At 37.4% G+C, this 27,588-nt stretch overlaps 1 protein-coding gene across 3 annotated transcripts in view; it reads left to right on the top strand.

Moving 5' to 3' along the window:
* CDS2 (CDP-diacylglycerol synthase 2) overlaps nt 1-27,588 on the top strand; it is a 69,203-nt gene that overhangs the window by 12,166 nt on the left and 29,449 nt on the right. The window contains exons 2-8 of one of the 3 annotated variants that reach the window (XM_031950626.1): nt 14,126-14,231; nt 18,863-19,013; nt 20,147-20,200; nt 25,148-25,259; nt 25,854-25,987; nt 26,555-26,651; nt 27,296-27,393. In XM_031950626.1, the coding sequence (XP_031806486.1) occupies nt 25,257-25,259; nt 25,854-25,987; nt 26,555-26,651; nt 27,296-27,393 (332 nt within the window). In that variant the 5' untranslated portion in view covers nt 14,126-14,231; nt 18,863-19,013; nt 20,147-20,200; nt 25,148-25,256. The remainder of the gene's footprint in view (nt 1-14,125; nt 14,232-18,862; nt 19,014-20,146; nt 20,201-25,147; nt 25,260-25,853; nt 25,988-26,554; nt 26,652-27,295; nt 27,394-27,588) is intronic. The other 2 variants (XM_012539933.3, XM_012539934.3) reach the window with 2 other exon arrangements.

Here is a 27,588-nt window from a genome sequence, read left to right as displayed (position 1 = left end):
AATAATTGAATTAAACATTTAATAAAAGCATTTTTGAAATGTTAAAAGCACTTAGTATAATATACACTGAAACTTGCTAACTTGTAGGCAGAAGAAACTTAAATATTTAATTGATACATTTTTAAAAATTGCTGTAATTTCCTAGTTACTCCATCTCCCCACTGTGTCCCTGTTTTCCCTTGTCAAATCAATAAGATTTATTAAACACCTATTGTATTCCCTGTTGGGGAGCTAGGTGGTGCAGTAAATACTGTACTGGGCCTGAAAGGAAAACTGCTTTCCGAATTCGAATCTGGCTTCCAAAACTTACCAGCTGTGTTTGTCCCTGGCCAATTCACTTTACTTTCTTCACCTCTAAAATAAGTTGGAGAAGGAAAAGACAAACCACTTTAGTATCTTTGCTAAGAAAACCCTAAATGGGGTCATGAAGAATCAGATATGACTGAAAATGATGAAACAACAATATGTGCTCTGTGCTAAGCATTAGGGATAGAAGGGCAAAAATTACTTCCTGTTCTTAAGGAATTTACAGCTTGATGATGGAGATGATATGCAAATAACTATGTATAAATCAGATGTATACAATATAAATTGGAAATAATCTCAGGGGAATACACTAAGGTTAAGAAGAATTAGGTAGAAGTATGTTTAGAAGAATTGCACATGTTTAACCTATGCTGACTTGGAGAGAAGGGAAGTGGGGAGGGAGAAAAATATGGAACACAAGGCTCTGCAAGGGCGAATGTTGAGAACTATCTTTCCAAGTATTTTGAAAAATAAAAAGCTATTTTTTTTAAAAGGGAAAAAAAGAGGATTTGGAAAGACTTCTTGCAAAGGATGGGATTTTAGCTGAGAATTTGAAGCTAGGAGACAATGATGAGGAGATAGTCTTAAGCATCAAGTCATCCAACAATCCCTGATTGGAGATAGCTAGGTGGTTCAATGGATAAAACATGGATTCTAGAGTCAGGAAAAATTCTGTGCATCTCTCACCTCAGTCACTTTCTAACTTTGTGGCCATAGGCAAAACACTTATTATCTATTTGCCTTAGTTTTCTCAACTGTAAAAATAACATCTATTTTCCATAGTTGTGAACCTCAAATGAGATGTTTATAAAGTACCTAGCATATAGTACCTGGCACATAGTAAACAATGTATAAATGCTGGTTTCTACTATAAACTACTGATCCTACTGCTGAAAATGACTGAAATCAGGGAATAGAAGTCTTGTTTGTGGAACAGCAAAGAGACTAAGTGCACGGAAGGAAGAGGAGTAAGATGTAAGAAGACTGGAAAGATGACAAGGGGCCAGGCTAAAAGTCAGAGGATTTTGTATTTGTTCCTAATGATAATTGGAAACCTCTGAAGTTGATTCAGTAGGGACAGGACATGGTTAAATCTATATTTGTAGAAGAATATTTTCATAGTTGAGTGGAGTGGGGAGAGGCTTGAGGCAGGGAGACCAACTAGCACACTATTTTGTAGTCCAGATGTGAGGTGAGGAGTACCTGCACTGGGGTGATGTCAGTAACAATCAAATAGAGTTAAGCAAAACAAATCCACGTATTGGCTATGGCTGACAATGCTGAATGAAAGGAAGACGTGTTTCTTTCCTTACAGGTCCTTTGAAATTAATCAAGATCGGTCACTACACTGTGCAGAGAAAAACCCAGTTTTTGTGATTCAGGAACCTACTTGTCAATATCCACTTGGGAAATGGCATGGCCCCTATTCACAAACCAAAATACAAATTGATTGTGAAAGAGGATTTTAGAGTAGCAAACAAAATAGGCTTCTCAAAACAAGAGTGAGCTGTAATTTAGTCTTCGGGATTTTTAAAAGTTTTACTGTAATGGCTTTCCAAAGCATTTTGGAAAGGAAGGAAGAGCTGACTTGCTCCCCTCAGAGGTTTGTTTGCCAAGCAGGATGAAGTTGGATCTAAAGATCTTAATGATTTTGAGTGGACTTTGTGGTTCATTTAACCTGGGCAGGACCCAAAGGTCTATCGTGAATGGGCCCTAATTAATGGCTTTCTCTGTTCTGGCAGGATTTGGAGATAGATGCTTCATTTCTATTAACCCCTTTACTTCATAACCTTCAATGTTCTTTGTACTTTTATGTTCTGCATAGTTATTGTGAAGATCAGATGAAGTTATATATGTATATGTATAAATATATGTATATATGTATGTAAATATGTATATGTAAATATATATGTAAAAGCAGTAGGCAAAGACAAAAGATTATTATTATTAAGGTGTTAAGGGGCTGTCATAGTTCATCTGATTCATTAGGTTCAACTCAAGCATTTCCTGAAGGTTTTCTTCCTCTATGCCTACTCTGGCTCTTTTAGGTTCTCTGAGGAATACAAAAGAAGTGAAAGATACCTTCCAGATAATGGTATAGTCATTCATTAAAAAATTTTATTGAGCACTGTGTAGAGTGTTGTGCTAAGGGATGGAGAGACAAAGTTTAGATAAAATAGAATCTCTGCCTTCCTGGTAAGGGGGGAGTATGGAGAGTATGATACATATGGAGAGAGAAAAATAAAACATTTAATGCCTTCCATAGTGTATCACTGCCATTTGCTTTTCCAGATATTTAACACTTTTCCTTTCCATACTTTTGCACAAGAAAGTTCCACGTGTTTCACTTTATCTCATTCGATTTCAAAGCTTGGTTCAGGGACCACTCTCACAGACAGTAAATCAACATTTATTAAGCATTTACCATGTGCCAGGCATTGTGTTAAGTACTAAAGATACAAAAAGAGGCAAAAGACAATCCTGCTCTTAAAGTAACCACCTAATGGGGGGGGTACAAGCAAACAAATATAGGTATAAACAAGCTATATACAGGATAAAAAGGACATTAATAGGGAAGGTGACTTAAGCAAAGGTGAGAAAGGCTTCTTGTAGAAGATGTGGTTTTAGCTGGGACTCAAAAGAAGCTAGGGAAACCAGATGAAAGGCTTCTTGCAGAACATGGGACTTTCAGGAGGCAGAGGTGAGGAGGGAGAGAGCTCAGGTCAGGGAGACAGCCAGTGAAAATGCCTGAAGTCTGGAGAGGGAGCATCTGGTGAATGGTATTGCTCCAGCAATGAGGTCTGTGGCACATGGAGAAGAGGAGTAAAGTGTACAAAGACTGGGTCTGTAGGAAGGACCTAGGTTATAAAAGGCTTTAAAAGCCAAACGAGAATTTTATATTTTGTCTTAGATGTAATAAGAAGCCACTGCAGTTGATCAAATAGAGAGATAAACTGGTCAGACCTGTGCTTTAGAAAGAGTTATTTGACAGCTGAATTGAGGATGAACAGGAGTGGAGAGAAGAGATAAAGCCTGACTTACCCACAGACTGTTGCAATAGTCCCTTTGTGAGGTGATAAGGACCTACACACCAGGGTGGTGGCAACATCAGTGGAGAGAGGGGGACTCACAAGTGATGGTAGGAAGGTAGAAAGAACAGGATTGTCAACAGATTGGGTGGGTTGGGTGGGCATGAGAGAGAATGGAGAGAGATAAGGGAGGAAATAGTCTGGGAATTTGAATGACTAAAAATGGTGGATCTCTAGACAGTTATAGAGAAGTTAGGAAGAAGGAAGAGTTTGGGAAGAAAAGTAATGAATTTAGTTTTGTACATGTTGATTTTAAAATATCTACAAGGTTTCTAGGTTGATATGTTCAGTTGATAGTTGGAGATATACCTTTTAACATTACTTAATTTTTTACTTTTTTAAACTTATTTTTAAATGCATCCCTTTCCATTTCTCTAGTCAGTGAGCCATTTATTCTTTGGAGCAAAGATATTAAAAGAAAACTGAAAGGGGAGGAGGAGGAGGAAAAAGATGGGGGAGGGAAAGCAATTCAGCAAAACCAACCAACACACCATTAATTTCTTATCCTTTTTGCTTTTTATTTATGCAAAATCTTTTCATTTTCAAAATGAAAATTGTAATTTCTTCTGTTTCTTGTTTAAGAATCCATTCTACTCAAAGCCACGAAATGGTATTGATAAGGTTTAGATTTAGGGACTCAAACTGAAATTGGGTTTCTGGTAGACAGGGAGTTAAATGATAAGGTCTAGTGGCAGGCAGGTTCAGGGTTCAGGGAACCAAATGGAGAGGTTTGGCTCCCTTGCAACCCCTTGGGATTTGGCACAAGGATAGGGAGTTTTGGGGACTCCCTTATGGTGGTGCAGAGGTTCTCTGTAAAAGAATTTACAGACCCGAAAACCTAGATTGATAAAAGAGGTTTATTATAGGGATTGAAAATAAGGTTAGAAATCCTGACAGAGAGGTGTAAAGTCTGGTTAGGAAATAGGTGAGGATAAAGAGAGGATGACATTGGAAAGAGTATTCCAGTGGACAGATGTCCTTGGCATCCCAAGCATGGCATAGCATGGCATGTTTGAAACCTCTGCAGAGAGAGGATTTTAGTTTGGCTCTTTTATAAGGGGAGCTTTGGCTTCAAGCTGAAGAGGGCTTGTGGGTGGAGTCCCAAGTTGGCTCATGGCTTGGTTTTAGCTTGAATTTGAATTGGATTCAATGAGTTTCAGGACTGGGCTACCTCATCCAGATAACAAGGATATGAAACTGTTTGTCCCTCGGGGCAGGGTCCCTCACTGAGGCAGAGTTGAAGGAGATTTTCTCCTTCAAGGATTTTTAGAGTTTTGGGGTCCCCTTTAATATACAAGTTGTGTCTATCATGAATTTATTGCAGAATATACTATAAGATCTTTACCTAGTTTTTACCAGCCTGCTTTCAAGTTTCCCATTAGTTAGCAAATACGACTATAATTTGTTTTCAAATTTATCAGATTTTGGATTAGTAAATAAAATTATTTTTGATTCTTCTTTCTGTCCCATTAATCTTTCTGTCTCATTTTAGAAAGGAAGAATCAGAGAGCTGGTCACTTTTCCAGTATTACACAGTAGTAGAGTTAGGATTTGAACTCAGAACCAATGTGCTCATTCTACTACTCAAAACTTTGCTCCTGGCATTCTTAATTCTAAGAGCCATTTCATTTCCACGAGTAAATAGGAAATGTTCAAACTTCACATTTCCCACAGAGTGCAGATATGCTTTTACTCTAAATGGCCAAGGAAAGAGGCCTGGCTATGGAGATGGTGCCGAAATGAGTGATTAGCTATTAGCTTGGGGTGTGTATCTTGGTTTTTATTGTGGGTTTCTTGTACTGTGTTTGGCTGTAGAAAAAATTGTGTTGCTATCAGATTGCAAGTTAAGTGGGATGAGTGGTTCTCAAACTATGAGTGTGATGAGGTAATTGAACTTTGAACTTCATCTCTGACTTTAATTTAATTGTGCCATCTTTTGTTTACTTTTAATGCTAAAAGAGGAAAGGCATTATCGAAGTCTCAGTGACCTGAAGAGGCAGGCTGACTGTGTAGTGAGAATGAGAGGACAATCAGATGAGAGAAAATGGACTAATAATGTTATTACCTCTAGATACTTTTTAAAAGCAGAGTAAGAACTCTAATGTTTTCGTTATATTTTTAGTGGAGGATTTATGGTTCTAGAGAGTATGGAATGGAAGGGAGAGAATATTCAAGCTGATGAGATCAGCAATCCCTTAAAAATTTCCCTTCAAAGCTAATTGCAATTGCTTCTGGTTTATTGGAACTGTTCTGTACTTTTCAGTGTATTAGGAAACATTTATACCAAATGGACTATTTGGTGGGGACTGAGGGAGGGCTGGTGGTACTTATGAGTTGATGTATTTGTATCCAGTTTAGCTCTTTTTTAATTCTATAGTTCTGCATGAGAAAACAGCTAGATGTATAGTGATAGAAACCAACAATGAAAACTCTTTAAACAGGATATACTTGAATACCTTGGTGTTCTAAAAGATATTGGGGCTATATTTATATTTCTAGAGACGTGTGATGGGATTTAAGCAGGTTTTCAAATATTGGCTTTATCATATGTAAGTCAGTAAACATGAAACACACATTGTTGCTAGAACAGATGTGACTCAGATCCTTTAAAAATCTGTGTCCTAATGGGGCAGCCAAATATAGCTGTATAAATACAGGACGTGAAGGAAGGAGAATAGGGAGCTCACTGGAACCAGTGTTTGTAGAGGCTGATGGAGCTTCTTTACAGGAGAGATGAATGACTGGCTCAGAGTTTTAAAACTGGGAAGGGTCTTGTCAGTCATCTAATCCAACCTCCTCATATTATGAATGAGACAGAATTCTACAGGTTGAGAAACAAGGCCAGTAGCACACAGATCACAAGTGAACTTGCTGGGATTTGAATTCCTAAGAATCCATTTATCAAGTACTCTTTCTTCCCCTCCCCCTCTCTTAATTAATAGTATTTTTTTTCAATTACATGTAAAGATAGTTTTTCAACATTTCTTTTTATAAGATTTTGAGTTTCAAAATTGTCCTTTTCTTCTTTCTCTTTCTCCTCCCCAAGACAGTAAGCAATCTGATATGTTATAACTATATAATCATGTTAAATATATTTCTCTATTAGTCATATTGTGAAAGAAGAATCAGAACAAAAGGGAAACAACCAAAGAGTGAGAGAAAAAACGACCAAAAAGTGAAAATAGTATGCTTTGATCTGCATTGAATTCTTTCTCTGGATGTGGTTAGCATTTTCTATCATGGGTCTTTTTGGAATTGTCTTGTATCATCCACAGTGTTGCTGTTATTGTATGCAATATTTGCCTGGTTCTGCTTGCTTAACTCAGCATCTGTAATTCATGTAAGTTTTTCTAATATCTGTTTGGTTATCATTTTTTATGGCACAACAGTATTCCATTACATTCATATGCCATAATTTGATCAACCATTCCCCAGTTGATGGGTATCCTCTCAATTTCCAATTCTGTACCACAGCAAAAAAAGTTTTATACATATGGGTCCTTTTCCCTTTTTCGTGATCTCCTTGGCATCAAGTATTTTTTTCTTTTACATCACTCTGCCTCTATGTTATGCTGTGGTAATGCCATTGGAATTTGAGCTTTGGAATGTTCTGCTAATCCAACTTTTAAGTGTATGGGCCTAATGGTGGACTATATATCTGAATTCAGAGAAGTTCATAACCAGAGGGTTAGCTGCTGAGTGATGAGTTTGATTGGGCTTATAGGTATTCATCTATTGAGGATTTCTTATTATTTTTGTGTCATGGCCTCTTTAGGCAGTCTAAAGCTTATGGCATCCTCAGAATGTTTTTAAAAACACAAAATAAAATGCATGAAATTGTAAAGGAAAGTATATTGTAATATAATTATCAAAATATAGATCCTATGATAATTAAGAGCCCCTGTACTAAGGTAACAAATACCTTGTTGTGATCTACCCAGATCATTGGAAGAATTAGCTGCACAATTAAATCACAAACCTCTTAAGTTCTTTAACAGAAAAATTTACCATAGAACAATCATTCTTTTTCAGTTTGTGTCCCCTGATGGGAGTTTACACTTGAGTACCAGAATGTGATCAGTGCTACCTGGAGATGGTGAATAGAGAAATTATTAGTGTGAATTTCTTTATGTTGAGACATGAACGGGAGAGGGAGGTTGGAATTGAGGATCATATCTGTATCCCTAAGTTGGTCCCCCTGACCTTTTTTCATTCTTTTTTTTAGGCAACATTAGCAAGAAGGAGACACCTTTCATAGAATCATAGATTTGAATTGGAAGATATCTTAAAGACCAGAGAATCTAGCTTCTTTATTTTATTCAGAAGGAAAGTGAGGCCGGGAGTAGTTAGGGGACTTGCTCAGGGTCAGATGAGCTGACAGAATTGAGCACAGGCCAGGGCTCTGTCCATGTCAGCTCATTGATTGTGTTCCTCTATGTCCAGTTATATCTTACTATTTCACTAGAGGTCTGTGTAACCCTGAGCAAGTCACTTTAACGCCAGTTGCCTCAGCAAAAAACCCCCAACAACAACAACAGAAACAAACTATTTCACTAGAGGTGCAGCATGGAAAACAAGGCCTCACATTAGAAGGAGGGCTTTAAGTACTTGTGTTTCTCATTATTATAAATTAATCTTCAGGTATTTTCTAGGGAAAAGCCATGATACGTGCAGTTTTTTCATAATGGTAGTCAACCTTCCAGTTGAGTTAATAAGAGCTGGCAAATATTTAAGTAATTATCTATTTGGCAAATGTGTTAGGACACTGGGAACTATTTGGACTTGTGGATTTAATGGAAAGAGAGAGGACACAGAATTGAAGAAAATGATTTAGATAATAGCTGTTATCTACTACAGCCTTCTGTAGAAGTGAAGTCCAAAGATAGGATTTGACCCTAAATCCTTTGATTCTCAATGTTCTGTCCAGATGTACTGATGCATATTTCATGTTGCTAGGCCACAGTGGGGAATGGAAATGCTTTCTATCCATAAAGCCCTTGAATTAGATGATTTGTGTACCTTTTATGTGAATGGCCAAGCAGGAACAATCATTTATTCTGTGCTGTGTGCAGATTGCTACTTTACCAAGTGCAGATGATACAAAGACAAAAAAACCAAAATCACCTTTATCTTCAAGAAGCAGAGCACAATCCTTGGCTTCAAGTTGCCAAAATTTCGAATTCTTCTATTCCCACGGATGCCCTCTATAGCTCCCCAAGTGCTCTTCAATGGCAGTCCAGAAAATACTGATTCTTGTTTTCTGGAGATTTTGTTCTGAGTATTTTATTATCTTCTCACTGAACCTGCTAATTCATTGGAAATGTATATGAGTCTTACTTAGAGACCCAGTGTCAGTAGCTCTGGTGACCCCATATTAGTTCCTGCTTTTATTTTTTATTTTATTTTAAAATTTATTTTTAATACACATTGCTTTATGAATCATAGTGGAAGAGAAAAATCAGAACAAAAGAGAAAAACCATGGGAGAGAAAAAAAGAACAGAAAAAGGAAGTGAACATATTACGTTCATTCTCCATATTTCTTTTTCTGAATGCAGATGGCATTTTCTGCCCAAAGTCCAAAGGGATTGCTTTGGATCACCAAACCACCGAGAAGAACCAAGCCTTTCATGGTTGATCATTGCATAATCTTGCTATTACTGTGTATATCATATTCCTGGTTCTACTTGTTTTGTTCAGTACCAGTTCATGTAAATCTTTCCAGGCCATTCTATAATCAGCCTGTTCATCATTTTTTATAGAACACTAATATTTCATTACCTTCATGTACCACAGCTTGTTCAGCCATTCCCCAGCTGAGGGGCATCTACTCATTTTTCTAATTCTTTGCTACCACAAAAAAACTGCTACAAATATTTTTGCACATGTGGGTCTTTTTTCCCTCCTTTATGACTACCTTGGAGACAGACCCAGTAAATAGATAGGCTTATCATCTCTGAGCCTCAGTTTGCTCATTCATATAAAAAGGACAATCATTCTTGCTGGGTCTGCCTCATTGTGTTGTGAGAGAAATACTTTGTAAACTTGAAGTTACTATAGAGATGTGAACTTCCTGCCCTGCAACAATAATTATGCTGCATAGTTTATATTTGGGAACCTCTCTGGACATTAGGCATTAGGGATCTTGGGAGGAGGGGAAAGAAAAGTGATCTTAGAAAAACACCTTGCCGTATATGTCATACAGCTGGTATCATTAAACAACAACAAATCCCAAATTCTTAGCATACCTCTTAGTAAAGTTATGAAGGTCAGGGATATGGAGATAGGTAAGAAACTGATATTGCTCTTTGTTCTGCAGGACTTGGAATGAGAGAAATTCTAGTTGGAAATGACAGGTGCTAAAAGAGGGAAAGGGAAGCAGGCTGATGAATGTTTATGATTTTTCCTGGATGATGGCCCTGGATTCCCCCTTACTTCTGATCTCTCTCGCCCTGTTTCTCGTCATATTAGTCAGCCCTAATTCAGCATACAAGAACTACCATCAGTGTTTTAGAATTGGGTGAAGCTTCTTTTCCTGTAGGCTGGTTAATATGAAATGAAGGAATGTTTGCGATTAGGGATATGTTTTGGGATGCTAAATATGTATTATTTTATATATAAATACTGTTATATATGGTTATAGGTGAGAATGGTTGTCTTCTCAGTGTTGGGAGTTGGTTCTGTGAAAACTCGGATTTTGGATTACCTGATTTTATTTAATAACATCAGTTAAGTTTCATAGGCAAGTGAGCAGTTGTCAATATGACATTACAGTGGAATTTCACAATGTTTTTGGGTGGCTAAGTCTTCCTGATGCTGTTCTAGTGGCAGTGCAGAGAGTTGAGGTGTGAGAATCCCCTTCTGGTTGGCACAGATTCAACATGAAAGAATTCACGAACCCAAAGTTTTCTTGGCACAGCAGAAGTCAGCTTTGCTAGGAGACACACTTCCTCAGTGGCAGAGAAATAACAAAAGGTTTTTCCCTGAGAAGAGGGTCTCTTCACAGTGGGCAGGAGTCCTGGCAGGCAGCTATGCCAAGAAGTTCCTTGACAAGGCATAATCCTGCTTTGGACATTCTGCAAAGAAATGAGTTTAAAATTGCCCCTTAATAGGAAATCTGAGACAAGTTCCCAGTTGAAAAGAAAGCCAATGCCCCCAGGCCTAGATTGTAATGGGCTGAAGCTCAAATTGATGCACTGAGGTCCCAAGCACATGAGGATAAATAGTAATTGGACCATACTCTATTAATATATATGCTTGGAGAAAGAATAGCCCCGCCCACTCTTTGTGCAAGTCCTGATGTGTTGTATAGAAAAGGACGATTTTGGTGGGTGGAGGCAGAGGGACGGAGAGAGAAGCGTAAAGAGACGGCTGGCTGGTGTCTTGTTGCAGCTGCTCATATTGCTATTGCGAACCCCCTTTCACCTCTGATCCCCCTTCACGAACTCCGATCCTTCTTCACCTCCAGAGAGAATTAAGATTGACGGTTTTCCCTTAACCTGAATTCCTGACTCGGGCTGATTTTAAAAATACGCGGTCTTCACATTAGATACTTATCAATATCCGGCCCAGAGCTCCCAAATGAATGAAAATCACTTTGATTTTAAATACACGTTATCACACTAGATACTTATGAATATCAGGCCCAGAGCTCCCAAATGAATGAAAATCACTTTGAAGGCTTTTTCAGCCTGAATGGGGGATCTGGTTTCCCAAGATCAATGTGTATATGGGGTGATTTGTCTTAAAAAAAACCCAGTTGAATGATACCACTTAACTTGTCTGGGGAGATAATGCTTTCCCAGGAGGGTTGAGACTCGACACTCTCTTTTACTGATCAACGGAGATACCCCCGTCATTCCCACTGGTACATCTATAGGAGATCAGCAGAGGCACAGATGGGCAGAAGGAGGGACTGGGCATCAGACCATCCATCTGTATCTGGAAATAATTATCTGTGTGATTGTGCAGTACCTAGTCTTTGTGTAATTGATTTTTTGTCTTAACTGGTTCTAGTAGTTCAGGGATACTTCAGAGATCTATAAAATGAGGGATTTGGCCTAGTTGATTAAGGTCCTTTTTAGCTCTTAATTTATTATTTCTTTGATCTCTTCTTAGAAAATTCTATTCTTGTCTTTTCATCTCACTGTTCTTTTCTGCCATAATGATTTTTCCCCACTTTGCATGAATGTTGGTTTGACAGAACTTTAGTAGGACCTTGGATGAAACTTTTAGTGTTAACATTCTTTGGGTAGTATCAGCTCCACATTTGGTGACCTTTGACCATAACGTATTAATTGTTTTAAAATAATATTGGTCAGAGCAACATTATCTTTTATGGTTTGAGTTAGGGACACTATTGGTATGAACAGTATTATCATTACTATGAGAAAATGTGTTCCAGAATTCAAATAAATAAAATAAGAACTTCTGAAACAAAACTTTTTAGTTAGTTGGAAGGAATGGGAATGAAAGAGAGCGGAACATATGAATTACATGTCAATAGTTAGAATTTTTAAAAGTTGATTTTTTTTTGTATTAATGTAGTCTCATTTGCAAATATGTACCTCCACTTTCCATTACCAAGTAAGGTATTCTTTGTAATTAATAATTAAAATGAAAGGACAAACAAAATTCAGCAAAACTAACATCAATTTTGCTGATGTTATGCCTTTGGGTCAGGGTGATGAGGTGAAGTCTAGTTTTTGGTGTTCCCAGTCAGGGAATCAAAAATGTGAGGTTTAGGTTTTGGGGTTCCCTTTTGTAGGGAACCAAATGATGAAGTCTAAATTTAGGGAGCCAAAATGAGGTTAGGGTTTCTGATGGTCAGGAAGTTAAATGATAAGGTCTAGTGGCAGGTTCAGGCTTCAGGGAACCAAATGGAGAGGTTTGGCTCCCCTACATCCCTTGGGATTTGCTGCAAGGGAGTTTTGGGGAACCCCCCTTCTGGCGGTGCAGAGATTCTCTGTAAAGGAATTTACAGACCCGAAAACCTAGATTGATAAAAGAAGTTTATTATAGGGATTGGGAAGTAAAGTTAGAAATCCTGACAGAGGCATAAAGTCTCGTTAGGGAAATGGGTGAGGGTAAAGAGAGAGTAGCACTGGAAAAGAATATTATTCCAGTGGGCAGAGGCCTCCTTGGCATAGCATGGCATAGCATAGCATGGCATGTTTAGAACCTCTGCAAAGAAATGAGTTTTTAATTGCCATTTTTATAAGGAGGTCTTTGGCTACAAGCAAGGCCTGCTCCCCCCACCCAATGAAGCCTATCGGTGGAGTTGAATTGAATAGAAGATCTTTAATTGAATAGGGTTAGAATTCTTTTAGCTCAGGACTGAACCAAACCCATCTAGTAACAGAATGAAGCTGTTTGTTTCCCTTGGGCCGGGGGGGGTTGGGGGGTGGGGGGGAGTGGGGGTCCCTCACTGAGTCAGGATTGAAGGAGATTTTTTTCCTTCAAGCAGTTTTAGAGTTTCGGGGTTCCTTCTTCAAAGATAGTTCTGTTTTTATCTATTGAACAGTGTATTCAAACACAAAGTACTAAGACCTGTTTTCATGTTTTGCTTCGAATCAGACTTTTATTCTGTGATCTCTCCTTGTGTAACTACTGTTCCTGTTGATGACAGCATGATGGAGTGAAGAAATACTGGACTGGGAGAGGAAGAGTTATATTTTAGTCTTTGCTGTATTTAGTGATGTGATCTCAGACAGATTTCTTACTAGCTTTGGTCTTCATTTTCTTCATCTATATACAGTGAGGGCAGGATAGGTCCCATGATGGTTAGATCTATAGAATCTATGTTAATAGGGATCTGAGAGAGCATATAGACCCATCCATCTAGCATCTAGCCTTGAGTTAAAATCCAGTTAATTAGTTCTTAGAAAGAAATCTTTGTATTTCTGCTTACCTCCTGAGACAATCCATTCCATTTGAATAGTTCTTATTCTTTAGTAGTTTTCCTTTGTATGGAGCAGCAGTTTGCCTTTCTGTAACTTCCCAGTTGCTTCTAGTTCTGTCCCTTGGGACCAAGCAAAATAGACATATTGCTTTTTTCTCATGATCACCCTTCAGATATTTAGAAATAGTTATAATTCTTTTCTTACCTCCCTTAATATTCTCAAAGGTAAGCATCCCTATTTCTTTTAACTGATTCTTCTTTTGCATCGTTTCAAGTCCCCTCACTATCCCTGTCATACCTGACAGGTTGTGCTCCAGATTATTAGTACCCTTTGTAAAAATGAGTTGCTCAGTCATGGACAGAGTACCAGATATAAGGTTATAAAAGCAGAGAACAGCATTCTCATTCTGGAGACTGTACTTTTGTTTAATGTAGAATATGATTACATATTCTACATTATTTCTACAGAAATCATTCTGTTGCTCTCAAACCCTTCCTAACTTGGAGGAAGGAGGAAGAAAGGAAAGAGACACTTGGTTACAGTTGTGGCAGGAAAATGTTGGAGGCTTAGTAGCCAAGGTTTACACTGAGCAGTATGAATTTTTGAAGTTTAGAAAAAGGCAGCTAGAATATTCAAAGGCACAAGGAGAGAATCCTGAGTAAATACTGAATCATCTGGCAGTTCTCCAGAAGTGTGGTATGACCTTTAATCTTGCATTGTTACTCCCTGGCCTTTCATCCTCTTTGGTAAACAGCATGTGAGTGAGTTTCTTTGACAACAGGATGGGAAGTTAAAAATAACTGTGCTAGTTCATCTTTCTCTTTGTGCAGCTTCTATTAGTTTCTGGCGGGGAAGCAAGGAAGCCACTCATTTTGAGGCAGAATGCCCTAGTGGAAAAGAACATTGGAGTTGGTGCCAGAAAGCCTGGGTTCGAGTGTGAGTTTTGATAATTACCCTTTCTGGGCCTCAATTTCTTCATCTATACAGTGGGAATCCTAATTTTTTTTTTTAATAATTGTAACTTTTTATTGACAGAACCCATGCCTGGGTAATTTTTTACAACATTATCCCTTGCACTCACTTCTGTTCCGATTTTTCCCCTCTCTCCTTCCCCCCCTCCCCCAGATGGCAAGCAGTCCTATACATGTTAAATATGCCGCAGTATATCCTAGATCCAATATATGTATGCAGAACCGAACAGTTCTCTTGTTGTACAGGAAGAGTTGGATTTAGAAGGTAAAAAAATAACTCAGGAAGAAAAACAAAAATGCAAGCAGTTTACATTCATTTCCTAGTGTTCTTTCTTTCGGTGTAGCTGCTTCTGTCCATCATTGATCAATTGAAACTGAGTTAGATCTTCTCTTTGTCGAAGAAATCCAATTCCATCAGAATACATCCTCATACAGTATCGTTATTAAAGTATATAATGATCTCCTGCTTCTGCTCATTTCACTTAGCATCAGTTCATGTAAGTCTCTCCAAGCCTCTCTGTATTCATCCTGCTGGTCATTTCTTTCTTTTTTTTTTTTTTTTAAATTTAATTACCTTTTATTTACAGGTTATATGTATGGGTAACTTTACAGCATTAACACTGCTGGTCATTTTTTACAGAACAATAATAGGGAATCCTAATATTAATAGGTTTATGAGAATCAAATGTCATTTTGTACATGTATTTTGTTAACTGCTTTTATTATTATTTCAAGGAAAAGGAATAGATGAAGGAGCTTACCACACTCAGCAGTATTTTGATATAACCTCTGTGCTACAGAATTATAAGTTTTGCTGTAATGAACCCATCTCATGCCAGAAAGACAAGGACAATGTTTGTTTGCTTTTTTTTTTTTGTCTCCCAAAACTTTTTGAGATTTTGGCATCTATTCTGAATGGTTAAATCATTTTTACTGACAGTGGCTAACTATATAGGTTTAAAAAGAGTATTTTCTGAGACCCCCAGAAGAGCAATTTGACTTTTTTCATATAAAATAAGAATATATATTTCACCACATACAAGAGTCTGCTCACCCTGCTGTCTATAAATTATGTGGCCCGAGTCATACTTTTGAGAATAATGATTCAATATGTAGTCATCCAGACTCAACCTTTAAAAACCTGTGTGTGGCCAGAGCCAAAATAGTATAGGCTAGCGACAGCAGAGTTAGGACAGTGGAGTCAAAGTAAGGAAAATGTCTGGAATGACTTTGGAAGCCCATCCCTGACAAGGAGCAGGGATTGTGAACATGTGATGGATGGCCTTAGAAATAGGGGGAGCTAAATCCCTCATTGAACACCTGATACTGATCCAAGCAACACACTTGGCCAGATGGTACTATTACCCAGAGTGCAAAGGATTATTGTTATCCAAAGCTTAGGACACAGACTTCTTGCTGGGATTTAGTTCTGGGTAGCAGAGTATCTCCAAAATATTTTGACAGGCAGAAATTATAGGGCCTTCCCAGTTTTGTTACTAATCTTGTTCTAATCAAGAGACAATAATACTTCTGCTTGAGCTTTTTCATTTCCCTTGCTGACAGTCTGATGCTCTTTTTTCTCACTCTTTTGACACCCATCCGTTTTCATGATTACAACTCTGGTCTCAATGCAAAAATGCATAGAATCATAGATTCAGAATTGGAAGGGAGCCCAGAAACAATTCCAAACCCTTTCATTTTTTTCAGAAAAAAAGTTGCTATTGTAAGTTATTCTGGTTCTGCTCACTTTACATTTGTTCATACAAGTCTTCTCAACTTTCTCTGACTCTTTATCTCATTCTTTATATAATATTACATATTATATATAATACTATTTCTTCACATTCATAATACCATAATTTGTTCACTACTTTCCCAACTCATGGATGTTCCCTTAGCTTTCTAATTCTTTGCTACAATAAATTGAGCTGCTATAAATATTTTTGTACATACAGGTTTTTTCCTTTTTTCTTTGATTTTTTTTTTTTGTAATATGTGCTTAGTACTAGTATCATTGGATTAAAGATAGTTTAATGATTTTTAGGGTGGCATAGTTCCAAATTGCTTTTTGTGCATTGAACTGCTAACAAAAGTGTACTTTCTCCTAATCCTAGCCAATTATTGTCATTTAAAAAAAATTACCTGATGGGTATGTTGTGAAGTGGAACATTAAAGTTGTTTTTGTGTGGTTAATTAATAACTTAAAATTCTTCCTCTGAGAATTATCTGTCCATTATATTTTTTGACCATATTGGGGAATGACTCGATCTCATAAATTTAAAACTGCTCCTTAAATAGAAGATATGAGACTTTTATCAGATAAATTTTCTGCAAATATTTTATCATTTAACTGTTGCCCCTTTTAATTTAACTACATTGATTTTGTTTGTGAAAAAACTTTTAGAATTTTATATATTCAAAAACATCATTTTCATTGTTTGGTCATGAATTCTTGCTTTATCCATAGTTGGGAAAGATTTTTTTTTTTTGTTTTGCTCCCAATGATGTGACTTTTTATATCCAAAGTATTTATTCATTTGGAGCCTGACATATGGTGTGAGCACATATTAGGAAACTGAGACCCAAAGAAGGGAAATGACTTGCCTCTAAAGTCACTTAACCTAGTGAGTGGCAGTGACAGAATTTGAGCTCAGGTCCTCTTACTGCAGATTGCATATTCTTTCTGGTATCTCTGTGATTTCTCCCCCAGTCTCCCATTTCCCATCGTCTTTATTGTCATTTATGATGACCACTATATTGCAAACTCAATGTATTCTAAAAGGCCCAAATCTTCCAAATAGCTTTCTCCTCTCCCAAACTTCCCCTCTCATATTTACTGTTTACCACCATTATCAAACTCTAGTGTTAGAACTTTGTAGTACTTCATCCTCTTGATTCAGTGCTTTCCCATTCCAACTCCCTTTATCTGTGCCCTTAGATTTGCCTCCTCAGTGGTCTTGCTTCTGCAGCACATGAAGTCAGTTTAGTCTTCCTAAAACACAGAATTGGCTATTTTATTTCTTATCTTAAGAACTCACAGTAGCTCTAATATAGTGGGGAAAATATATATATATGTAGTGGAATCCTACGAGTCTTAACTTGGCTGCCCACTTAGTTTTGTGAGAAATCACTTCACTTTGCAGTGTTTCCGCTTCTGTAAAATGAGGATAAAAATAGTTGTTATAATGACTGACATTTAAGCTTGAAGGCTTGCAGAGTACTTTCCATAAATCATCTCATTTGATCCTTGGAGGCAGGTGCTGTTCTGGTCATTTTACAGATGAGGAAACTGAGGCTGAGAGAGAGGGGGTGACTTGCTTATGGTGACATAACTAATCAGCCCAGTGTTTTCTCTTGTACACTAGGACTGTACTTGCTATGAGAGAATATATCTGAAAGCATTATTGTGAATTGTAAAATGCTCTGCAAATGTAAAGTGAAATCATTGCTTACCACATCAAGTCACTTCAGTTTAGCAAACATTTAAATCTTCTCTGTACTAGCACTGATGTGAAGTCTTGAAGAAGTCATTGTTGCTGTTAAGAAATTTGCAGTCTGAGTGGATGCCCATCAGTTGGAGAATGGCTGCACAAATTGTGGTATATGAATATTATGGAATATTATTGTTCTGTAAGAAATGACCAACAGGGTGAATTCAGAAAGGCCTGGAGAGACTGACACGAACTGACGCTGAGTGAAATGAGCAGGACCAGGAGATCATTATATACTTCAACAACAATACTATATGATGACCAGTTCTGATGGACCTGGCCATCCTCAGCAATGAGAACAACCAAATCATTTCCAATGGAGCAGTAATGAACTGAACCAGCTACGCCCAGAGAAAGAACTCTGGGAGATGACTAAAAACCATTACATTGAATTCCCAATCCCTATATTTATGCCCACCTGCATTTTTGATTTCCTTCACAAGCTAATTGTACAATATTTCAGAGTCTGATTCTTTTTGTACAGCAAAATAACGTTTTGGTCATGTATACTTATTGTGTATCTAATTTATATTTTAATATATTTAACATCTACTGGTCATCCTGCCATCTGGGGGAGGGGGTGGGGGGGGTAAGAGGTGAAAAATTGGAACAAGAGGTTTGGCAATTGTTAATGCTGTAAAGTTACTCATACATATAACCTGTAAATAAATGGCTATTAAATAAAAAAAAAAATGTACACACACATACACACACACAAAAAAGAAATTTGCAGTCTAATAGCTTAGATTCCTTAGTTGACTTTCTAGAGCCACAAAATCTGCCCCTGCCCTTATCTGTGGTTCGTATGCATGATGTCCCCAAAGTCTGAAGTTTAGTACTTAAAACTACACTAAGGCTTTTGAAACATTCCATGTAACTGTTCTTTGAACTCACTTTTTTTTCTGCTGGTGCCAACACAGGTCACTGGTGTTATGGCCTGTGACTGTATTTTGGTTGTCTTTCTCTGAGTCTGTTTAGTAAGGCTGTTGAGTAGAGGAACTAGGCTGCCATAACCCTTTCATATTCTGCATAGGGTTTAGTATGGGTTGGGGATGTGGAGGGAAATTAATGAATGACAATTGATTTGAACTGCCTTCTTTCCTAGTCAGGACTACATCGGGAGTATTGGAAATCTGGGCATTACAGGACCATAGGATGATGCATCTAAAGCTAGAAAAGACCTGCGAGGCTATTCTAGTCCATCCATCTCCACTGAGGCCCAGGGAAGTGAAGTGACTTGTTTCCCAACATCAGAGGTGGGATTTGAACCCAGACCTGACTTTACAGCTAGTGCTTTTGGTTTTTTCCCCACTGAACCTCACAAAATGCCAGACTTGAAAAGGCTGTCAGAAACCATGTAGTCCAAAAACATCCAGATAGGAATTCCCTCTCCAGTATACCAGGCCCTTCAACTGACAACTGGCTAGAAAAGATCTTCAGTGAGAGGGACCATATTAGAGAAGCAGCCTGTTTTATATTTAAACAGCTCTAATCTTTAGGAAGTTTATTGCTTACAGCAAGCCTAAATGTGCCTCATCTCTTTTTTTTTGGGGGGGGGGTAACTTTCTGTTGCTAATTTGGTATGCCCTCTTGGGCTACCCAGACTAAATCTAATACTATACTTTTTTCCAAATGATAACCCTTTAAATACATGGAGACACCTGTCATGTTCCTTTCCCTCCCATCTACAGTCTTTTTCTTTCTTTCTTTCTTTTTTTTTTTTTTTAGGCTGAATATCCCTAGTTTATTTAAACAGCTCTGATATGACATAAATTTGAACCCTTACCCAATTATCTCTCTAGATTCTCAGAATTGAATATAGTATTCTAGATGTTGCCTGAAAGGTCAGAGTGCAGTGGATCAGATAGTTTCTGAGACCAGGATCCTATCTATGCCTTTTGATGCTGAATCTTTTTTCTCATTGAGCCTTGTTAGTGTAGCTAACCCCTCTTATCCCTTTCAGAAGGACCCCAGCAAGTTGGCGCTTCGTCCAAAGAGGGCTGCAGATGGGGAGGCTGGAAGCTGTATCCTGTAAGGAACAGTTGAAGGCATTAGGAATATTTTGCCTGGAGAGAAGTTAAGGGGAATAGCATAGCTTTTTTCAAGAATTAGAATGACTGTCATATGGAAGAGGAATTAAACTTGTTCTTGGCTAGAGAGAAGAGAAGTAGGAGCAAGAGGGGGAAAGTTCTAGTTTTACCACTTATTACTTGTGTGATAATGGACAAGCAACTAAGTTCTCTAAGCTAGTTGCCTTAGTCTGTAAAGTGGGTTTAATATCTTTACTTCTTCCTAGGGTTTTGAAGCTCAATGCAGTAATGGATGTGAAAGTAATTAGATCATAGACTCACTAGCTATTCTAATTATTATGGTTTTCTTCATTTTATAGGGTGAAGACATCAGATCAGAGACATTGTTCGATTTGCCCAGGGTCACACAGCTAGTAAGTTAAAGAGAAGTTGTTGTCAGCTCAATGTTAGAAAAAACAACTCCCAAACTTCCCAACAATTAGAGCTCTTCAAAAGTGGAATGGCCTTCTTTGGTGGTGGAAGATACCCCACCACTTGAGATTTTCAAAAAGAAAGACTGGATGTCTGCTTTTTGGGAGGTTGTTGTAGAGGGGGATCCTGGTTCAAGTATGAGTTAGACTAGCTGAGCCTTAAAATCCTTCCCAGATCTTAGGTGTTTTTTTTTGTGTGTGTGTGTGTGTGTGTGTGTGTGTGTGTGTGTGTGTGTATGTGTGTGTGTATGTGTGTGCTTGTTTTCTTTTTTCTTTTAAGGCACTGTCCCTTCTTGTCTAACTATTCCCTGATGATAGGTAAGGGAAAATATTATCATTCCCACTTAAGGTAATGCAGAAATAGAGGTCCTGTGACATTAAATTGTGTCTGCAAGTTTTATAGATGCAAAGAAGTAAAAACTAAGGTCAGTTAACTAGATAGGGGCAGGGCCAGCACTAGGATCCAGGTCTCTTGACTCCTAGCTCTTACTGGCTATGGTAAGATCTGGCTGTGATCCTTTGCATTATAAAAATGTCAGCCTTGAGAAGTGAGAAGCCTTGAGAAGGAATTAATTCGCTCTTTTGTGGGAACAACTGAAGCTCTGTTGTTCTCTTTATTATTTCCAGGGGTAGAAAAAGACAATTTGCAAAGTGAAAAGTTTCTTTAGTGTTGTGCATTTTTATAAATTGTATTTCTAAGCAAATGTTTGCAGAGGAGCCATCCTCTCTAGCCTACAGTCTCCCAAAACACCTTCACCAGCCCCCTAGCCCCTCTCCTTTCTCTTGCTACTGCAAGGACTGTCTAGTTGGGAGCCATAGTACTTTTTTGTTCCAAATCTTGCAGAGCAAACCATATTGCGTGTGATGAGCTCTTGAGCTTCTATTCTTGAGTCAAAATTGATAGTGAAATTAATTTTTGCATATGGTGCTGATAAATATCTTAAGGTTAAGGGAATCATCTGTTTATTTCCAGGGTCATGGTATATGTGTATCTGCTGGTTATCTGGCATATCAAGGCAAACATCAAACAGCAGATCTCTGGAGCTGAGGCAGTGTTTTCAGTGACAAAGGGATCACTTGCAGCCTGTTTAATGCACAAACAATAGGTTTTCTTGTTACACTGTGTAATTGAGCATAAGGAATTTGACCCACTATTCCCCCTATCCCTACTGTTATCTGTGTCCATTCAGTTCATCAAGTATTATATTGAGTTCTTGCTGTTCTAAGCATTCTCGTGGGTAAGGTAAAATTCTAACCATAGAGGTCAATTCTGGGAACTGGAAGTCTGGTTTTGGAGACCAGATAGATGCACGAAACATTTGCTAAACAGTGTGAGTGTACATATAACCCATGGTAGAGTGTGGAGTCAGGAAAGACTTGGGTCCAAACCCTGATTGCTAGCTATATGAGCCCAGGCAGATCCTGACCTTTTTGAGTTTCAATTCCATCAGCTTCAAACAAAGATGCTAGGATCATAGTTTTATGTTGGGAAGAGAGCTGAGAGATTGTCTAGGTCAGCTGTGCTTCCTTCTTCCTTTTAAAGGAGAGGAAAATGAGGCTGAAAGACATGAACATATTTGTTCGTAGTCTCACATAGAAGCATCATTTGAATGATGAGTTGGAAAGGAATGAATCTTTAGGATCAAATAATACAGTTCCCTGTTTTACAAATGAAGAAACTGAAACATGTAGACGAAGTGACCTGCCAGAGTAGACCATGAACTCCACTCTTTCTAACTTCAAATTCCGATGTCCTCCCCCATTAGACTGTTGTACTATGGACATGTGGATTATTCTTGTGATTTGCTGCATAATTACAAGTTTTATTTCCTTTGATTTTATTGGCATACTTTGTTTTGTCTCCCACACTCGACCTGCAACAATATCTGGATCTGCCTCTGAGGCTCAAATGAAATAGTGTATGTACAGTACTCTACAGAAGTTAATTATTATCAAGAGGCAGCACTAGATAGAGGAAAATGTGCTGGACTAGAGGCTGGGATACCTGGGTTTGTATTTTAGGCACTTGATAGCTGTTTGACCCTGGACAAGACACTTAAAGTATTAATTTCTTTCAATTTAAGTTTCTTTATTTGCAAAGTATTGACAACCATAGCACCTGTTGGTAGGATATGTCCCCCTTCTAAATGTATTTCCACATTTATCATGCTGTACCAGGAAAAATCAGATCAAAAGGGGGAAAAATGAGAAAGAAAAAAAAGCAAGCATACAACAACAAAAAAGATGAAAAAACTGTGTTGTACTCCACATCCAGTCTCCATAGTTGTCCTCTCTTTAGATGTAAATGGCTCTCTCCATCCCAAGTCTACTAGAATTTCCCTGAATGATCTCATTGTTGAAAAGAGCCAAGTCCAACACAATTGATCAGTACATAATTTTGTTATTGCTCTGTACTCTTGGTTGTTCTCTTGGTTCTACTTGCTTCACTTAGCAGCATCAGTTCATATAATTCTCACCAGGTCTTTTTAAAATCAACCTGCTGAATAATAACATTCCATTACATTTATACTCAACCATTCTACAACTGATGGGTATCTACTCAGTTTCCAGTTCCTTGTCACTACAAAAAGGGCATTTTTGTGCAGAAACATTTTTGTACTTGCCTTATCACTGTTTTTAAAAAGTGTTTTTGGATGTCTTTTGTTTTCTACACCACAATCATTTTTTTGTTCACCTTCCTTTGTAACAGTAAAAGAAAAATAGTTAAACAAAACTGACAAAACAACTATAACCAGTCACCATCCTATATCTATGGAGAGCAAATGCCTCTCATCATCATTTAATTGCCTTTTATTGTTTTTATTTATATTGTTGTAGTCCTTATGTATGTTGATTTGATTTTGGATTCCTTCCTGTATATTAGTTCATATAAGAAGTCTTCACATTTTTTCCTTATTTTTTTTTTGTTTATAATTGCTTATTGTTTCAGTTTTCAATTACATTTTATTTTTTCAATTGATTAAAAATTTGATTATTTCTCCCTATCTTCTTCCTACCATTTGAAAAATAAAAGCAAACAAGCCTCCTTGTTACAAATATATATATGATTAAATAAAATAGGTTCTCACATTGATGGTATCCAACAAAGTCTATTTTGTACCCTGAATTCATCACCTCGGTTCAGACATGGATTAGTCCTCTGGAATGTGCATTGATCAGAATTCTCACAGCTTCCAGTATTGTTTGTTTTTACAATGTTGTTATTGTATAAATTGTTCTCTTTGTTTTGCTCATTCACTTGCATGAGTTCATATAAGTCTGACTAGGTTTCCCTGAAACCTTCCTCTTCATCATTTCTTATGGCACAATAGTATCCCATTATATTCATTAACCATAATTTGTTTAGCCATTTCCCAATTGATGGATACTCTTTTTTGTTTGTAGAGTTTTGCTACCACAGAAACTACTATGAATATTTTAGTACATATGTCATTTTCCTATCTTTTGATACCTTCTGAGTTGTGAGATGAAAAGTTTAGTAACCAGATTTTTTTCAGATTGGCTTTTATGTCTCTCTTTAAAACAAACAAAAAAAGTTATCCTGTTTCTTTTGAATAAAGTATGTCAGTCTAGAGACATATTCTAGTCATGTTTCAAGTCTCAGTGATATCTGTGAAGTCAAATTTGATTCCTTGTATTAGGTACTCTAATTTATCTTGCTTATTAGCTCTAATTTCTCTGTTGCCCTGCGTTTTATTACTTGTTCTTTTCTATAATGTCTCGTATTAGCTTCTTGGCTAGTTTATTGGCTAGTAATTTGGCTAGTTACATTATATCTCTTGCTACTCTTTCTATATCTTAGTTATTTTTTTATATTTCTTTATCTTGGAGAATCTATATAGGTTGTTTCTTCTCCACATCCTTTTCATATTATAAAACCTTTGAATTATTTATTTATAGGACTCTTGTTCTCAATTGCTTTTTTTCTACCCCAAAGGTCTATCCAATATTAATGTACTTCTCTTTTGCGAACTTTTAGTTTGCCACCAGCAAATTGTGGAGCAAAAAAATTTTAAGTCTTCTGTTTTGGTGGTCATTGCAGTTTCCTTTTAACCTTCCTCATATTACCCAAGAATTATTTGGTTTCTTAACTTCCTCTCTTTGGGATAATGCTGGTGGAGAAAGTCTCGAATATAGCACAATCTCAAATAAAGGGTTTCTGAGGTTAACTCTATGAGAGTTTGACTCCTTGTGTGTGCAGAGTGAATACATTAAACTTTCTGAATTGTTTGCATTAAATTATTCCAGTTTCAGTTGTGCTTTTGGCTTTACAAAACATCTTCTTCACAATAACCCTGTAAGGTAGGTAGTACAAGTATTATTATCTCCAGTTCTCAGATGCAGAAACTTGATTCTCAGAGCGATTAAAGGAGTTACTGAAATTCTTACAACTAACCTGGAAGAATGAAGATTCATACCCAGGTTGCTTGATTCTAAATCCAGAGCCTTTTCAACTATCTTATGCTTCCTTTATATATAGAGTATAGGAGAGCACTTTATTTGAGTGATAATACTAATAGTAGATCATGTTTTTATAGTATTCCAAGGTTTACAAGATGCTTTCCTCACAAAAAGGTAGAGCTTTGGTATGGTAGAGCTGGAGCCAGTGGCTAAAATGCCTCTTTTCAATTGAAGGAGCCTCCTCATACCTGCTATTAGTTGTTCTTGCTTCTTTGCACTAGTCGTATCTGCATTTCATTGAGGAATCTAAGCTAATCTGATATTCAAAAAAAATTTTATAAAAAGAACTTTGGACTCCTTCCAAAGTCAGGAGGTGACTCAGCCATGATAAGAATTCAGCTCTGAATTAGGTAGCTGGCAGACTTCATTTCAAGCTTATGGTACCTCTGTTCCTCTCGTTTTCCACAGCTGTCTGCCAGCTTCATTTTGTGCCTGTCGTGCCACCTGAACAGAGAAGGCTGCTCTGCTAGGAGTAGATTTTCTTTTGGCTTTAGTTTCCTCTGCTCCCTTCTGGATTATGATAAGTATGATAGTAAGAGGGGGGTGAGATCATAAAGTGGCCTGCTCTACCTTTCCCACCTTCACTTTGCTTTATATAAAAATTGTCTGTGCCTTTAGTCCTGCCATATTCCCTGTATGGTGGTGCAGATCAGCATCCAGTGATGGACAGGGAAATTTGCCATCAGGGTAGTGTGATTACTTGTCCCTTTTCATTCATGTTCTTCAGCTGTGCTTAGAATTGTGTAATTAAATATACTGAGTTGGAAAAGATCTCAGTGTATTGGAAAGATGACCTCTCATTTTTCTGATGTGAAATCTGAGGGAGGTCCAAGGTGGTTGAAGTGGCTTGTTCAACATCCACAGCTGCTCACTGAACTGGGCATCTACCCATCTATTTCTCTCTGTCTGTCTATCTTTCTGTCTACTTGTCTGTCACTCTGTCTATCATCTATCTATATCATCTATCTACTATATCCATCTATCTAGCTATCATCTATCTACTTGTCTATCTGTCTTATCTTTGTTCAGGAAGCTTTCTGTCATGTTCTAGGTTGTATTTACTTAAGTCAAGTCTTTTTTTTTTTTTAACATTCTGGATTTTCACTGCATTTAGGAGTCTGAGGTGGAAACAAAGACAGATGGGGAGACTGCATCAGACAGCGAAAGCCGAGCTGAACCTGCACCAGTACCCACCTCTGATGATACTCCTGAGGTTTTCAACCGAGCACTGTCAAATTTGTCCTCAAGGTAACTCAAATCATCAAGTACTGGAAAATCATTTAATAGTTACTAATTTGCTGACTCCTGTAGGAAAAATAGATCTGAAATGGTCCATTTGTTCAAGTTGATGATTATCTTTTTGTATTTTTTAAAATGATGATTATCTTTTTGAAAAGTAATAATTATCCTACAGAAAATAATTACAGAATAATCCTGGACAGTGTGTGGTCAATGATTAAGTTTACGTGCATTCAGTTGTCCAAATGTGTGGAATGGATAATTAATACTATGGTTGGTCTAAAGGTCTAAGGTCATTGCTTAGTTTCCTTCAGGGCTTTAGACAAAAAGTTAATTTGGCTGAATGAAGGTCCTTTGCTCCCACCTTCTTTGAAGGTGTGCCAGAGTTCTTGACCTGGAGAAAAGATTTTCTCACTAAAAAAAAAAAAAAAAAAAAAAAACGCTTATTTTCCCTAATCATAGATATACCAATCAGAAGTGAGTGATATAAGAAGAGTTTGATTCTGGGTTCTACTTATGTGTGTTTAGATCTCTTTTTTTGTACCTAAATGTATTTTCTCTGAACTTCTGAACTAGATGGAAAAACTGGTGGGTGAGAGGTATCCTGACTTTGGCTATGATTGCCTTTTTCTTCATCATCATCTATTTGGGACCTATGGTTTTAATGATGATCGTAAGTAGTATTTGCACGTTAATGTAGTCTGACCTTGAATTCCATATGGTCTGTCATCTTATTAATTGTGAGACTGATTTGATCTGGAGATGAGAAAGCTTCCAAAACTCAGCCACAGACATTCAGTAAATACTAAGTGCTTCCTATGTGCACAGCAATAAAATAAAGAGCCTTTTAGACTTCCCAGGGCCCTTGTTTCCTCTTTAAATAAGGGCTTCAATCCTCCTAGAAAGAGGTTTAGGTTTGAATTAGGGAATTGTTATCTCTAGTGAAAGGAGCAACTACATTAAGGAAACCCTGTTTTTAATTTAAAATTTAATTTTTTTAAAAAGACCATATTTAAATTAAATTAAAAAAAGAGACAGTTGCCCAGGATTTATGGAGGGAGACAAATGAAGTGTTAATGGGAATGAGGATAATGAGAATAGAAGTATCATTTGTAGATTTGAGCAGGTCAGATCTTTGTTATGTCTTATTTGCTGTTTAGCCAGTAGTTTATGAACTGATTTAAAGTTTTACTCTCCCCTTCATCACCACACAATCTTGCTCCCTCAGATTATAAAGATTATAAATTGGGGTAGAGGGGAGGAAATTGTTGAAAACATAAAACATAGGAAATGATTCAATTCTTCTGTGTCTTACAGGTAATGTGTGTTCAGATTAAATGTTTCCATGAGATCATTACGATTGGCTATAATGTGTATCACTCATATGACTTACCTTGGTTCAGGACTCTCAGTTGGTAAGCACTCTGCCCTCCCAAGGGCCTGTAAGAACCCTGAATAACAAATTGAGGGTTTTGTTGTTTCCCAGATATTTCACCAACAGCTACAAAGGTGTATAGTGCCCTTCTCTTGGTAGGAAAGTGTGCTTCTGCTTCATGGGAGCCAAGGAGCCATTAAGCAGCTTCTACAAATGTCAGTTTTAATTCAGAAGG

Source organism: Sarcophilus harrisii, chromosome 2, assembly GCF_902635505.1.
Source record: "Sarcophilus harrisii chromosome 2, mSarHar1.11, whole genome shotgun sequence".
Lineage (NCBI taxonomy): Eukaryota > Metazoa > Chordata > Mammalia > Dasyuromorphia > Dasyuridae > Sarcophilus > Sarcophilus harrisii.
The sequence above is the reverse complement of the archived record's forward strand: the minus strand, read 5'-3'. Positions and strand labels throughout refer to the sequence as shown.